Below are 12,820 nucleotides of genomic sequence, written 5' to 3'. Positions count from 1 at the left end.
ATAGTGCCCCCTACACATTTGCTGCACATTATTAGTGCCCCTATACACATAATGACACACATACATTAGTACCCTGTTACACATATGCCGCACATTATTAATGCCCTTATACACATAATGACACACATAGTGGCCCTTTACACATATGTTGCACATTATTAATGCATTTTTACATGACACACATAATGCTCCTTACACATATTCTGAACACTACTGCACAACCAACCCACTCACATGCACACAGCACTCACACTTCCACTAACACTGTGACCTCTGCCTCTGCTTGGATGCAGATGTGTCCTCACAAATCTTGCATCAATGCTAACGTCGGGCCCTTTTTTTAATGAAAATGCATCTTATTTGCATTGCTATATGGCTAGGATGCACAAGCAGCTTCTGCTGATTAAACTGAAATGCAGCATGCCAATATACTGTGTGAGACTTTGGCTGTATCTGCATATGAAATGCTACATACAGAATATAGGCATGCTGCATATCATTTTAATCAGCAGAAGCTGATGATGCCCCTAGGCATATCAAATGCCCTAGGCAATTGCCTAGTTTGCCTATGCCTATGGCCGGCTCTGTCTGTGATCGAGGGTCTTCCTAGCCGCAGGCTCGTTTCATTTATGGCAAAAAACCTAATGATTTAAACAAATGGTATTTCTATAATGAGAGAATGAGATGTTTCCAGTCTCTGCCGTGTCACTTGTAAAACTTACAGACCAAAGATTGCATCTTTGGCCATGGTAAATTGGGTACGGAAGGACAATAACACCGGACAATGAGACTTGTTTTATGCTAGGAGAAATAATAAACATACTTTTATTTCCCCCTCTCCAACGTTAAACTGCGTTTTCCTCCTATAGCGCCCTATTAACAAATCCGTTTCGTGCAGCCAGCAAAGTGTTATTAGACTTGTCATATATCCAAACTGTGACCTTACCACATTCCAGAACACCATTAGCTCAATCCTCAGCTGGGAGTTCACATCTGTCATACTTGATACTTGTTTGGACGGCGTAGCCTAATTTGTCAAAGACAAATATACATTCTCTAATATTATTTACATCCGCCATAAGGGACGCTGAGTAATATTTGACAATTCCTGTTGAGCATTAAAACAGAGGTTCATGTTGAACACCCTTCGCTGACAGAACCAGATACAAGAGTGGAAAATGCTGAGACGGATCAGCTGCCACATCACAGAGCTACTGAGTATGACTCCCCAGTCAGCCTCTCCTGGCAGTCTTAAAGTGCACCATGGTCCCTTTGTCTATGCAGAGCTGGGCAGCCATTTTGATAGAGCAGCCTAACATGTGATGTGAGGCAGCGACCTCGCTGAGGCAGGAAGAGTAAAAATGAAACTGATGTCATCATTTGAGAAGAAAAAAAAATATCATTACCAGTTATTATAACCCGCAAAATATAGTTAGATGCAAATCTGGAAAATTACATTGGACCAGGACAGATCTTGGCTTAGGGTGGCCAGAGTCATGGGTGTATTTATATATATTTTGGTATATGAACTTGAGAGTTAATATGTCATATTATGGGACAATGGGTTGAGTACGGGATCCCGGCGATCAGAATACCGACACCGGAATCCCAACCGCCAGAATGCCGGCAGGGGGGCGAGCACATCGAAGACCCTTGCAGGCTCGTTGCGCTCGCCACAGGTTCTGTTCCCACTCCATGAATGTCGTGGACATCCGGGAGTGGGAATAGCGGTGGCGGCGCTGCTGGCATTCTGGCGGTCGGGTTCCCGGCGTTGATATTCTGACTGCCGGGATCCTGACTACATTCCTGGGACAACAGAAGAGAAGGGTTGCAATAGGTAATTTTGCTGATCAGTCAGTCAGGAAACCCCAGTAACCAGAGTTCCCAATAAATTCCCAATAAATGAAACTCAAATGCCCGGCAATTGGGAAAAACCATGCTGAACTGCAGGTGGGGCAGATGTAACATGTGCAGAGACTGAGAGAGTTAGATTTGGGTGGGGTGTGTTCATACTGAATCTAAATTGCAGTGTAAAAATAAAGCAGTCAGTATTTACCCTGCACAGAAACAATATAACCCACCCAAATCTAACTCTCATGTTACATCTGCCCCCCCCCCCCCCCCCTGCAGTAAACATGGGGCCTAATTCAGACCTGATCTCTAGGCTGCGTTTTCGTACAGCCTGCGATCAGGTCTGAACTGCGCATGCGTATGCACCGCACTGCACAGGCGCGTCGGTCCGCAGCGACGGAATCGGCGGGCAACGACGGGATGATGCGAGAAAAGCGATCGCACGGGCGATCGCAAGGTGACTGACAGGAATAGGCCATTTGTGGGTGGCATCTGACCATTTTTAAGGAGTGTCCAGAGAAACACAGGAGAGACCAGGCATTTGAAGGGAGGGTGTATGAAGTCAGCACCAGCCCCGATCATCGCACTGGAAGAGTAAGTCCTGGTCCGTGCAGAGACTGCACAACAAACTTCTGTTGGTGCAGCTCTCCTGCACATGCGATCGCACCCCTGCACAGCGATTTCCCCCCCCCCCCTGTAGACAGCGACTACCTGATCGCAGGGATGCAAAAAACGCACCCTAGTGATCAGGTCTGAATTAGGCCCATGGTTTTGCCCATTAGCTAACAAATTTGCTGCTGCGATCAGGTCTGAATTAGACACTACGTTTTTTGCTCACACGTAATCACCACCTTATATCATATCCAGTAGTTGAGAATATGAATGTAGTTATTTGTGATGATATTTTATTCTATTTTATTAACAGTATTCATTTCATATGCGCAAAACATGGAAATGGGTGGTGCACATAAGTGGGTGGTGCACCTAAGTAGGTGGTGCACCTGACATTCAGGAACCTTTAGACATGAACGTTTGTAAACTCTATTTGTTTGTTGCTATGTACTTAGATTGGTTTGGAGAATATAATAAGAATTTACTTACCGATAATTCTATTTCTCGGAGTCCGTAGTGGATGCTGGGGTTCCTGAAAGGACCATGGGGAATAGCGGCTCCGCAGGAGACAGGGCACAAAAGTAAAGCTTTTACAGGTCAGGTGGTGTGTACTGGCTCCTCCCCCCATGACCCTCCTCCAGACTCCAGTTAGGTACTGTGCCCGGACGAGCGTACACAATAAGGGAGGATTTTGAATCCCGGGTAAGACTCATACCAGCCACACCAATCACACCGTACAACTTGTGATCTAAACCCAGTTAACAGTATGATAACAGAGGAGCCTCTGAAAGATGGCTTCCTAAACAATAACCCGAATTAGTTAACAATAACTATGTACAAGTATTGCAGATAATCCGCACTTGGGATGGGCGCCCAGCATCCACTACGGACTCCGAGAAATAGAATTATCGGTAAGTAAATTCTTATTTTCTCTATCGTCCTAAGTGGATGCTGGGGTTCCTGAAAGGACCATGGGGATTATACCAAAGCTCCCAAACGGGCGGGAGAGTGCGGATGACTCTGCAGCACCGAATGAGAGAACTCCAGGTCCTCCTTTGCCAGGGTATCAAATTTGCAAAAATTTACAAACGTGTTCTCCCCTGACCACGTAGCTGCTCGGCAGAGTTGTAATGCCGAGACCCCTCGGGCAGCCGCCCAAGATGAGCCCACCTTCCTTGCGGAATGGGCCTTAACAGATTTAGGCTGTGGCAGGCCTGCCACAGAATGTACAAGTTGAATTTTGTTACAAATCCAACGAGCAATCGACTGCTTAGAAGCAGGTGCACCCAACTTGTTGGGTGCATACAGTATAAACAGCGAGTCAGATTTTCTGACTCCAGCTGTCCTTTAAATGTATATTTTTAAGGCTCTGACAACGTCCAACAACTTGGAGTCCTTCAAGTCGTCTGTAGCCGCAGGCACTACAATAGGCTGGTTCAGGTGAAACGCTGATACCACCTTAGGGAGAAAATGCGGACGCGTCCGCAGCTCTGCCCTATGTCGAATGGAAAATCAAATAAGTGCTTTTATAAAACAAAGCCGCCAGTTCAGATACTCTCCCGGCCGAAGCCAGGGCCAGTAACATAGTCACTTTCCATGTGAGATATTTCAAATCCACATTCTTTAGTGGTTCAAACCAATTGGATTTGAGGAAATCTAAAACTACATTTAGATCCCACGGTGCCACCTTAGGCACCACAGGAGGCTGTATATGCAGTACTCCTTTGATAAAAATCTGGACCTCAGGGACCGAGGCCAATTCTTTTTGGAAGAATATTGATAGGGCCGAAATTTGAACCTTAATAGATCCCAATTTGAGACCCATAGACAATCCTGATTGCAGGAAATGTAGGAAAACGACCCAGTTGAAATTCCTCCATCGGAGCACTCCGCTGCTCGCACCACGCAACATATTTTCGCCCAATACGGCGATAATGCTTCGCGGTGACTTCCTACCTTGCCTTTATCAAGGTAGGAATGACTTCTTCTGGAATGCCTTTTCCTTTTAGGATCTGGCATTCAAACGCCATGCCGTCAAACGCAGCTGCGGTAAGTCTTGAAAAAGACAAGGACCCTGCTGAAGCAGGTCCCTTCTCAGAAGTAGAGGCCACGGATCGTCCGTGACCATCTCTTGAAGTTCCGGGTACCAAGTCCTTCTTGGCCAATCCGGAGCCACTAGTCTTACTCCTCTTTGCCGTATAATTCTCAATACCTTTGGTATGAGAGGCAGAGGAGGAAACACATATACCGACTGGTACACCCAAGGTGTTACCAGCGCGTCCACAGCTATTGCCTGCGGATCTCTTGACCTGGCGCAATACCTGTCCAGTGTTTTGTTGAGGCGAGACGCCATCATGTCCACCATTGGTTTTACCCAATGGTTTAATAGCATGTGGAAAACTTCTGGATGAAGTCCCCACTCTCCCGGGTGAAGGTCGTGTCTGCTGAGGAAGTCTGCTTCCCAGTTGTCCACGCCCGGGATGAATACTGCTGACAGTGCTATCACGTGATTCTCCGCCCAGCGAAGGATCCTGACAGCTTCTGCCATTGCCCTCCTGCTTCTTGTGCCGCCCTGTCTGTTTACATGGGCGACTGCCGTGATGTTGTCCGACTGGATCAACACCGGTCTTCCTTGAAGCAGAGGTTCCGCCTGGCTTAGAGCATTGTAGATTGCTCTTAGTTCCAGAATGCTTATGTGAAGAGACTTTTTCAGGCTCGACCACACTCCCTGGAAATTTTTTCCCTGTGTGACTGCTCCCCAGCCTCTCAGGCTGGCATCCGTGGTCACCAGGATCCAACCTGCAACCACCACAGAAGGGATACCCTTGTCCTCGGCGACAGGGTTATCCGCAGGTGCATCTGAAGATGCGACCCTGACCATTTGTCCAGCAGATCCCTTTGCATGGAATCTGCCGAAAGGGATTGCTTCGTAAGAAGCTACCATTTTTTCCCAGGACTCTTGTGCATTGATGTACAGACACCTTTCCTGGTTTTAGGAGGTTCCTGACCAGGTCAGATAACTCCTTGGCTTTTTCTTCGGGAAGAAAAACCTTTTTCTGAACTGTGTCCAGAATCATCCCCAGGAACAGCAGACGAGTTGTCGGCATTAATTGGGATTTTGGAATATTCAGAATCCATCCGTGCTGCTTTAGCACCTCTTGAGATAGTGCTAAACCCATCTCTAGCTGTTCTCTGGACCTTGCCCTTATTAGGAGATCGTCCAAGTATGGGATAATTAATACGCCTTTTCTTCGAAGAAGAAATATTATCTCGGCCATTACCTTTGTAAAGACCCGAGGTGCCGTGGACAAACCAAACGGCAGCGTCTGAAACTGATAGTGACAGTTTTGTACAACGAACCTGAGGTACCCCTGGTGTGAGGGGTAATTGGAACGTGGAGATACGCATCCTTGATGTCCAAGGATACCATAAAGTCCCCTTCTTCCAGGTTCGCTATCACTGCTCTGAGTGACTCCATCTTGAACTTGAACTTCTTTATGTACAGGTTCAAGGACTTCAGATTTAGAATAGGCCTTACCGAGCCATCCGGCTTCGGTACCACAAAAAGAGTGGAATAATACCCCTTCCCTTGTTGTAGAAGAGGTACCTTGACTATCACCTGCTGAGAATACAGCTTGTGAATGGCTTCCAAAACCGTCTCCCTTTCTGAGGGGGACGTTGGTAAAGCAGACTTCAGGAAAACGGCGAGGTGGCTCTGTCTCTAATTTCAACCTGTACCCCTGAGATATTATCTGCAGGATCCAGGGATTTACCTGCGAGTGAGCCCACTGCGCGCTGTAATTCTTGAGACGACCGCCTACCGCCCCCGAGTCCGCTTGCGAAGCCCCAGCGTCATGCTGAGGCTTTTGTAGAAGCCGGGGAGGGCTTCTGTTCCTGGGAAGGAGCTGCCTGTTGCTGTCTCTTCCCTCGTCCTCTGCCTCGTGGCAGATATGAATAGCCCTTTGCTCTCTTATTTTTAAAGGAACGAAAGGGCTGCGGTTGAAAGGTCGGTGCCTTTTTCTGTTGGAGAGTGACTTGAGGTAGAAAGGTGGATTTCCCGGCCGTAGCCGTGGCCACCAAATCCGATAGACCGACCCCAAATAACTCCTCTACGCATCGCCTGTCCACTGTCGTGTCCATAAAGCTCTTCTGGCCGAAATGGACATAGCACTTACCCGTGATGCCAGTGTGCAGATATCTCTCTGTGCATCACGCATATAAAGAAATGCATCCTTTATTTGTTCTAACGAGAGTAAAATATTGTCCCTGTCCAGGGTATCAATATTTTCGATCAGGGACTCTGACCAAACTACCCCAGCACTGCACATCCAGGCAGTCGCAATAGCTGGTCGTAGTATAACACCTGCATGTGTGTATATACCTTTTTGGATATTTTCCATCCTCCTATCTGATGGATCTTTAAGTGCGGCCGTCTCAGGAGAGGGTAACGCCACTTGTTTTGATAAGCGTGTTAGCGCTTTGTCCACCCTAGGAGGTGTTTCCCAGCGCTCCCTAACCTCTGGCGGGAAAGGGTATAAAGCCAATAACTTCTTTGAAATTAGCAGTTTTTTATCGGGGCACCCCACGCTTCATCACACACGTCATTTAATTCTTCTGATTCGGTAAAAACTACTGGTAGTTTTTTCACACCCCACATAATACCCTGTTTAGTGGTACCTGTAGTATCAGCTAAATGTAACATCTCCTTTATTGCCAAAATCATATAACGTGTGGCCCTACTGGAAAATACGGTTGATTCGTCACCTTCACCACCGGAATCAGTGCCTGTGTCTGGGTCTGTGTCGACCGACTGAGGCAAGGGGCGTTTTACAGCCCCTGACGGTGTTTGAGGCGCCTGGACAGGCACTAATTGAGTGTCCGGCCGCCTCATGTCGGCAAACGACTGCTTAAGCGAGTTGACGCTATCCCGTAATTCCACAAATAAAGGCATCCATTCTGGTGTCGACCCCCTAGGAGGTGACATCCTCATATTTGGCAATTGCTCCGCCTCCACACCAATAACGTCTTCATACATGTCGACACACACGTACCGACACACAGCAGACACACAGGGAATGCTCTATACGAAGACAGGACCCACTAGCCCTTTGGGGAGACAGAGGGAGAGTCTGCCAGCACACACCAAAAAGCGCTATATATGACAGGGATAGCCTTATGATTAAGTGCTCCCTTATAGCTGCTTTTATATTAATATATATATAGCCATTTATTTTGCCCCCCCTCTCTGTTATACCCTGTTTCTGTAGTGCAGTGCAGGGGAGAGACCTGGGAGCCTTCCTGACCAGCGGAGCTGTGACAGAAAATGGCGCCGTGTGCTGAGGAGATAGGCCCCGCCCCTTTTCCGGCGGGCTCGTCTCCCGCTATTTAGTACATTTAGGCAGGGGTAAATATCTCCATATAGCCTCTGGGGCTATATGTGAGGTATTTTTAGCCTTTTTAAAGGTTTTCATTTGCCTCCCAGGGCGCCCCCCCCCCAGCGCCCTGCACCCTCAGTGACTGCCATGTGAAGTGTGCTGAGAGGAAAATGGCGCACAGCTGCAGTGCTGTGCGCTACCTTAAGAAGACTGCAGGAGTCTTCAGCCGCCGATTCTGGACCTCTTCTTGCTTCAGCATCTGTGAGGGGGCCGGCGGCGTGGCTCCGGTGACCATCCAGGCTGTACCTGTGATCGTCCCTCTGGAGCTTCATGTCCAGTAGCCAAGAAGCCAATCCATCCTGCACGCAGGTGAGTTCACTTCTTCTCCCCTCTGTCCCTCGTTGCAGTGATCCTGTTGCCAGCAGGAATCACTGTAAAATAAAAAACCTAAGCTAAACTCTCTAAGCAGCTCTTTATGAGAGCCACCTAGAATTGCACCCTTCTCGGCCGGGCACAAAAATCTAACTGGAGTCTGGAGGAGGGTCATAGGGGGAGGAGCCAGTACACACCACCTGACCTGTAAAAGCTTTACTTTTGTGCCCTGTCTCCTGCGGAGCCGCTATTCCCCATGGTCCTTTCAGGAACCCCAGCATCCACTTAGGACGATAGAGAAAATAAGGTCAATTGTCTAACAATTATCTTACAGTTGATCAGATAACTGGAAAACCTTGCATAGATTTCCTGGATAACCCGGCAGCCTGGAATCCGCATTTCACAATGAGTTATATATTACTAGTGATCCAGGTAAGACACATCGGTCACTTGTATTCTTCATGTCCAGGCTTTTCCATAACCATCATAATCATCTTTGTTCCATGTGATTTAGTCCATGCTCTCCAATCCCGTGACGGAAAAAGCCATTAACCTGGAGGCAGCTGACATGCTAATGAATAATCCAGCCTTGTACAGACGGGTGATTGTGGACTGTGTAAAGATCAGCAGGCAGATTGAGGGTAAGTCCCAATGCTTTAGTGCCTGCTCCTGGATAGATGCGGGTCCATTTCAGGCACAGAATATTTAAGGAGCACACTGGGAAATTAGCTTTGTGGGCTCACCAGCGGTGCAAGTATGCAGGTACGCTCGGGTACGGAGTACCCTTAAGAATTTGGCAGCGGGTACGCAGTACCACCTGCCACACACTTTGCCATTACCACATTTATAATGTGCCACAAAGCAACAAGACCTCCCACTTTGTCAGGGTTACTGGGAATGCGACAGTGGCTGTAATTTCCTGTTATAATGGAGGTATTACTATATATTATTATTAAATTGGGGGCATTACTATATATTTCTATTATACTGGAGGTATCACTATATATTTCTATTATATTATTATTATTATCCTTTATTTATAAGGCGCCACAAGGGATCCGCAGCGCCCATTTCACAGTACAAAATCAAATGAGCAAACAAGTAAACAGCACTTACAGTACAAGACAATATAGGACCGGTATAGAAAACACGGGGTTAGGTGCCATCAAAGGGAGTATGGAGTGTAAGTAAGAAAAGTAAAGGCGCAGGAGGAAAGAAGTCCCTGCTCTTGCGAGCTTACAATTTAAATTATACTATAGGCATTACTATATATTTTTAGCCATGCCTCCAGATTCCCCCCCAAAAAGAGGCTGTATCATGTGGCCACGCCGCTAGTGTCATTTAGCCATTCCCACTAGCAGCATGTGGCCATGCCCCTCACAAAACGTGACCAGTGACCACACCCATTTTTTTGACACTCAGTACGACTAAGAAAATATTTCTACTTGCACCACTGGGGCTCACTCAATGTTCATGAGCAGGCAGCCAATAAATTCTCTAGGAACAGGCAATATCATTGATCAGCTTATTACAGAGTGCTTGAAAGATGCCATTGGTTCCTCACGAACTGACAGGCCCACCGAATGTCTAGTCAATGGTTGGTTGATCAGTAATTATGTAAACCTTTAAGGGGATCTGTTATGTCTCTTTCAATTAAATATGTTTGGGCTTAGTGCAAGAATCTCAGCGCTCTCCCTGTCTACGTGAGCCTCAAGAGAGGTCAACATGGCGGCTCTTGGCAGGTGCCTCCTGCTGAGCTCACAGGGAGGCTGCTTCTGGCACCAGCAAATCTGCAAATGGATACTGCACAAAGTCCACCAAGAGTACAAGTAATTCTACTTTCCGCCCCGAGATTACAGCTAAGTGTAGAACTTTCCTCTAAAAATATATGATCTGGCAGCGCTCTGCTGGCTGATTGTTTTACTTTCAAGTTCTGTTCCCAAAAAGATATATAAAAAAGAGTTTTCTGACTGGTCTTCTTATCGTGTAAAGCGCTGGAAGGAGTTCCAGGTGCTTCTCAGCCTCGGAGACCGTAAAGCCAGATGGTCTTAACCCTTGATTGCTCAAGGACGCTGCCACGCTCAGTATCCACCGATGGCTAATGAACATTTGACTTGCAGTATTTGTGGTTGGCGTTTAATTCTGAGGGCGGCTAAACACTTTATTATTTTAATAATAAAAAAATGTATCGCCTCTGCTAAGTCAAGTTTTCATTATGGAGTGACGTCAACAAATGAATTTGTGAACTGCTGCCAAGAGTTTGGTAAAAATCACGAATATATAGAACGGTTTTTATACTTTGTCAGCACCAGTGGAAATCTAATAGACCCATAGTACATGTCCTGACCTGTCTTGTGACTTTTAATTAATACACTGTTTGACACATGGGGGTAAATTTACTAAGGTGGGAGATTTTTAGAACTGGTGATGTTGCCCATGGCAACCAATCAGATTCTACTTACCATTTATCTAGCTGCTTCTAGCAGATAATAGATATAATCTGATTGGTTGCTATGGGCAACATCACCAGTTCTACAAATCTCCCACCTTAGTAAATTTACTCCATGGTGTATATACCCACACTTGAATATGCTGTAATGGAAGAACCTACTTTCCCCAGGAGTTGGGTGCTGAATGTAATAAATGCCCCACCACTCAGTCAACAGTCTGACGTCAGCGGCCCTGACATCCCCCTCTATCCGGTCAATTTGTGCTAGTAAATGTTAGCCACTGATGTCAGCATATATTGCAGAGACGGGCACCATTGCCTTCTCCAGGTAAAGAGATTTCAGCCTATTAATGCCCTATTAGATACGTTCTGCTAGAGAGTAAGAATATACAGACATTGCATTTGATTGTCTAACTTTCATTACACAAATTTGGAGAATGGTTGCTGTGATATAATACTTTTTGCACCTACTGTAGATCATCCAGTGTTTGTAAATTAGCCCTAACCTAATCAAATACATCCAAATGATGGGGGTGGGAAGTAGTGGGGGTCTCCCATGCAAAATGCTGAGTGAGGGCGTCAATGTTTCAAACTTTGTGAGATTCCATTTCAAATGATAGGGTCTACTTACTAAGTCTTGGATGGAGATAAAGTACCAGCCAATCAGCTCCCAACTGTCATGCTACAGGCTGTGTTTGAAAAACGACAGTTAGGAGATGGTTGGCTGGTGCTTTACCTCCGTCCACTGTATCTCAGTCGAAGGCTTAGTAAATAGACCCCTAAATAAGTTACAGGGATGGGAGAAGTTGGATATTTTAGTTAAGTTCCTTGGGCCAACTTAGACCTGGTGATCTTCAGTTCTCATGTTGTCTGTTGATGGGATCCATTTAGCGCCTTAATGTTGCACTTCGGCAAAGAAGCAGGATTCCAGGAGCTCTCCGAGGAATGCTTCACAAACACAAAACTATCATGTAAGAAGAACAGCAGTCCTTATATAACCTTGGGACTATCGTACTTCAGAGAGAAAAGACATAGGACTCGTGTGGCATTTACAGATTTCTTCTACTGTAGACTGAGGAGATGAATTCTAAGACCAGGGAGTGTGTAGATACCATGACATGGATGACAGTTAGAGGCAGCTGCACCTAGGCTGGGTAGACACGTCGGCAGATCCGTCATCACGCCTACACACTTACCGATGGGACGCTCAACGTGTCGGTCAGGATCCCCAGCTGGGTGGTCGTTTGCCCGCCCCCAGCTGTGACATCAGCTGTGATGAGCGACCACCCATACCCACAGCCAGGTGCACCGATATATCTGCAGAGCATCTGGAATGCACAGCTGACATGATATGTCTGTGAACTACGTCGTTCTCAGACATATCGGGGGTACACACCCGCCGACGGGCTCGCAATATATTGGCCAATGTGTGTCCAGCATTAGGATCAGCTCTGTGTCCAACGTAATCATCTTCTCGTACAATTATAACACAGTTTAAGGTCTATAAAGGTAGCGGGCAAGTACATGTTTGTGCAGAACAGTAACCATACCAAGGACAGGGTTGTTTAGGAGTTCCACTGGATACCATCTCAGTTCTGCTGCTGGATCCTGTGGGTTTAGTTGTCTTTGCTGTTGCCATTTCTATACCTTCTTTGGTGTCATCCATGGACTCTTTGGAGACAGCGGCTAGTGTTAAAATTTCTGCAAACATCGGGAACTGGATCTGGGTTCTGCATTGAGTATGATGCCAAAGTATAACACTGGACATACAGCTGCTCCAAGCTGGTGAAATCCACAGGAGAGCCCATGCTGGATAAGAGGGAAATATTCTCCAGAACCAGAAGAGGAAGGTGCTTCAGACATGTTGGAGGACTGTCATGGTGGCCAGCTGACGGTCTTAGGAATTCTCCACTGAAAAGTTCTTTGTTCGTGTCTCCACCTTCAGTCTCCCCTCATTCCAACCGTTATCACACCACTGTTAGCTACACAGATATGTACAGGGCACCAAGTAGAGCTCAGATGGGTATTCCGAAGCTTCACTGCTCACTACGTCTTGTGATTGTGGTTGCTATGGGAGTTACATGACACTGTGCAGTTATAAATCAGTAAAAGCAGCATGAAGAAACAAACCAATGAAAAATGGTAATTACCGAGAATCTTC

At 46.6% G+C, this 12,820-nt stretch overlaps 1 protein-coding gene across 6 annotated transcripts in view; it reads left to right on the top strand.

The window, feature by feature from the left end:
• Positions 1-12,820, top strand: part of UBE2U (ubiquitin conjugating enzyme E2 U) — a 90,127-nt gene that overhangs the window by 38,202 nt on the left and 39,105 nt on the right. For all 6 annotated transcript variants that reach the window (XM_063939179.1, XM_063939178.1, XM_063939182.1 and 3 more), the window contains exons 5-6: positions 8,545-8,642; positions 8,725-8,851. In XM_063939179.1, the coding sequence (XP_063795249.1) occupies positions 8,545-8,642; positions 8,725-8,851 (225 nt within the window). The remainder of the gene's footprint in view (positions 1-8,544; positions 8,643-8,724; positions 8,852-12,820) is intronic.

This window comes from Pseudophryne corroboree, chromosome 9, assembly GCF_028390025.1.
Source record: "Pseudophryne corroboree isolate aPseCor3 chromosome 9, aPseCor3.hap2, whole genome shotgun sequence".
Taxonomy (NCBI): domain Eukaryota; kingdom Metazoa; phylum Chordata; class Amphibia; order Anura; family Myobatrachidae; genus Pseudophryne; species Pseudophryne corroboree.
Note: the sequence above shows the minus strand (reverse complement) of the source record. Positions and strands in the feature narration are given on the sequence as shown.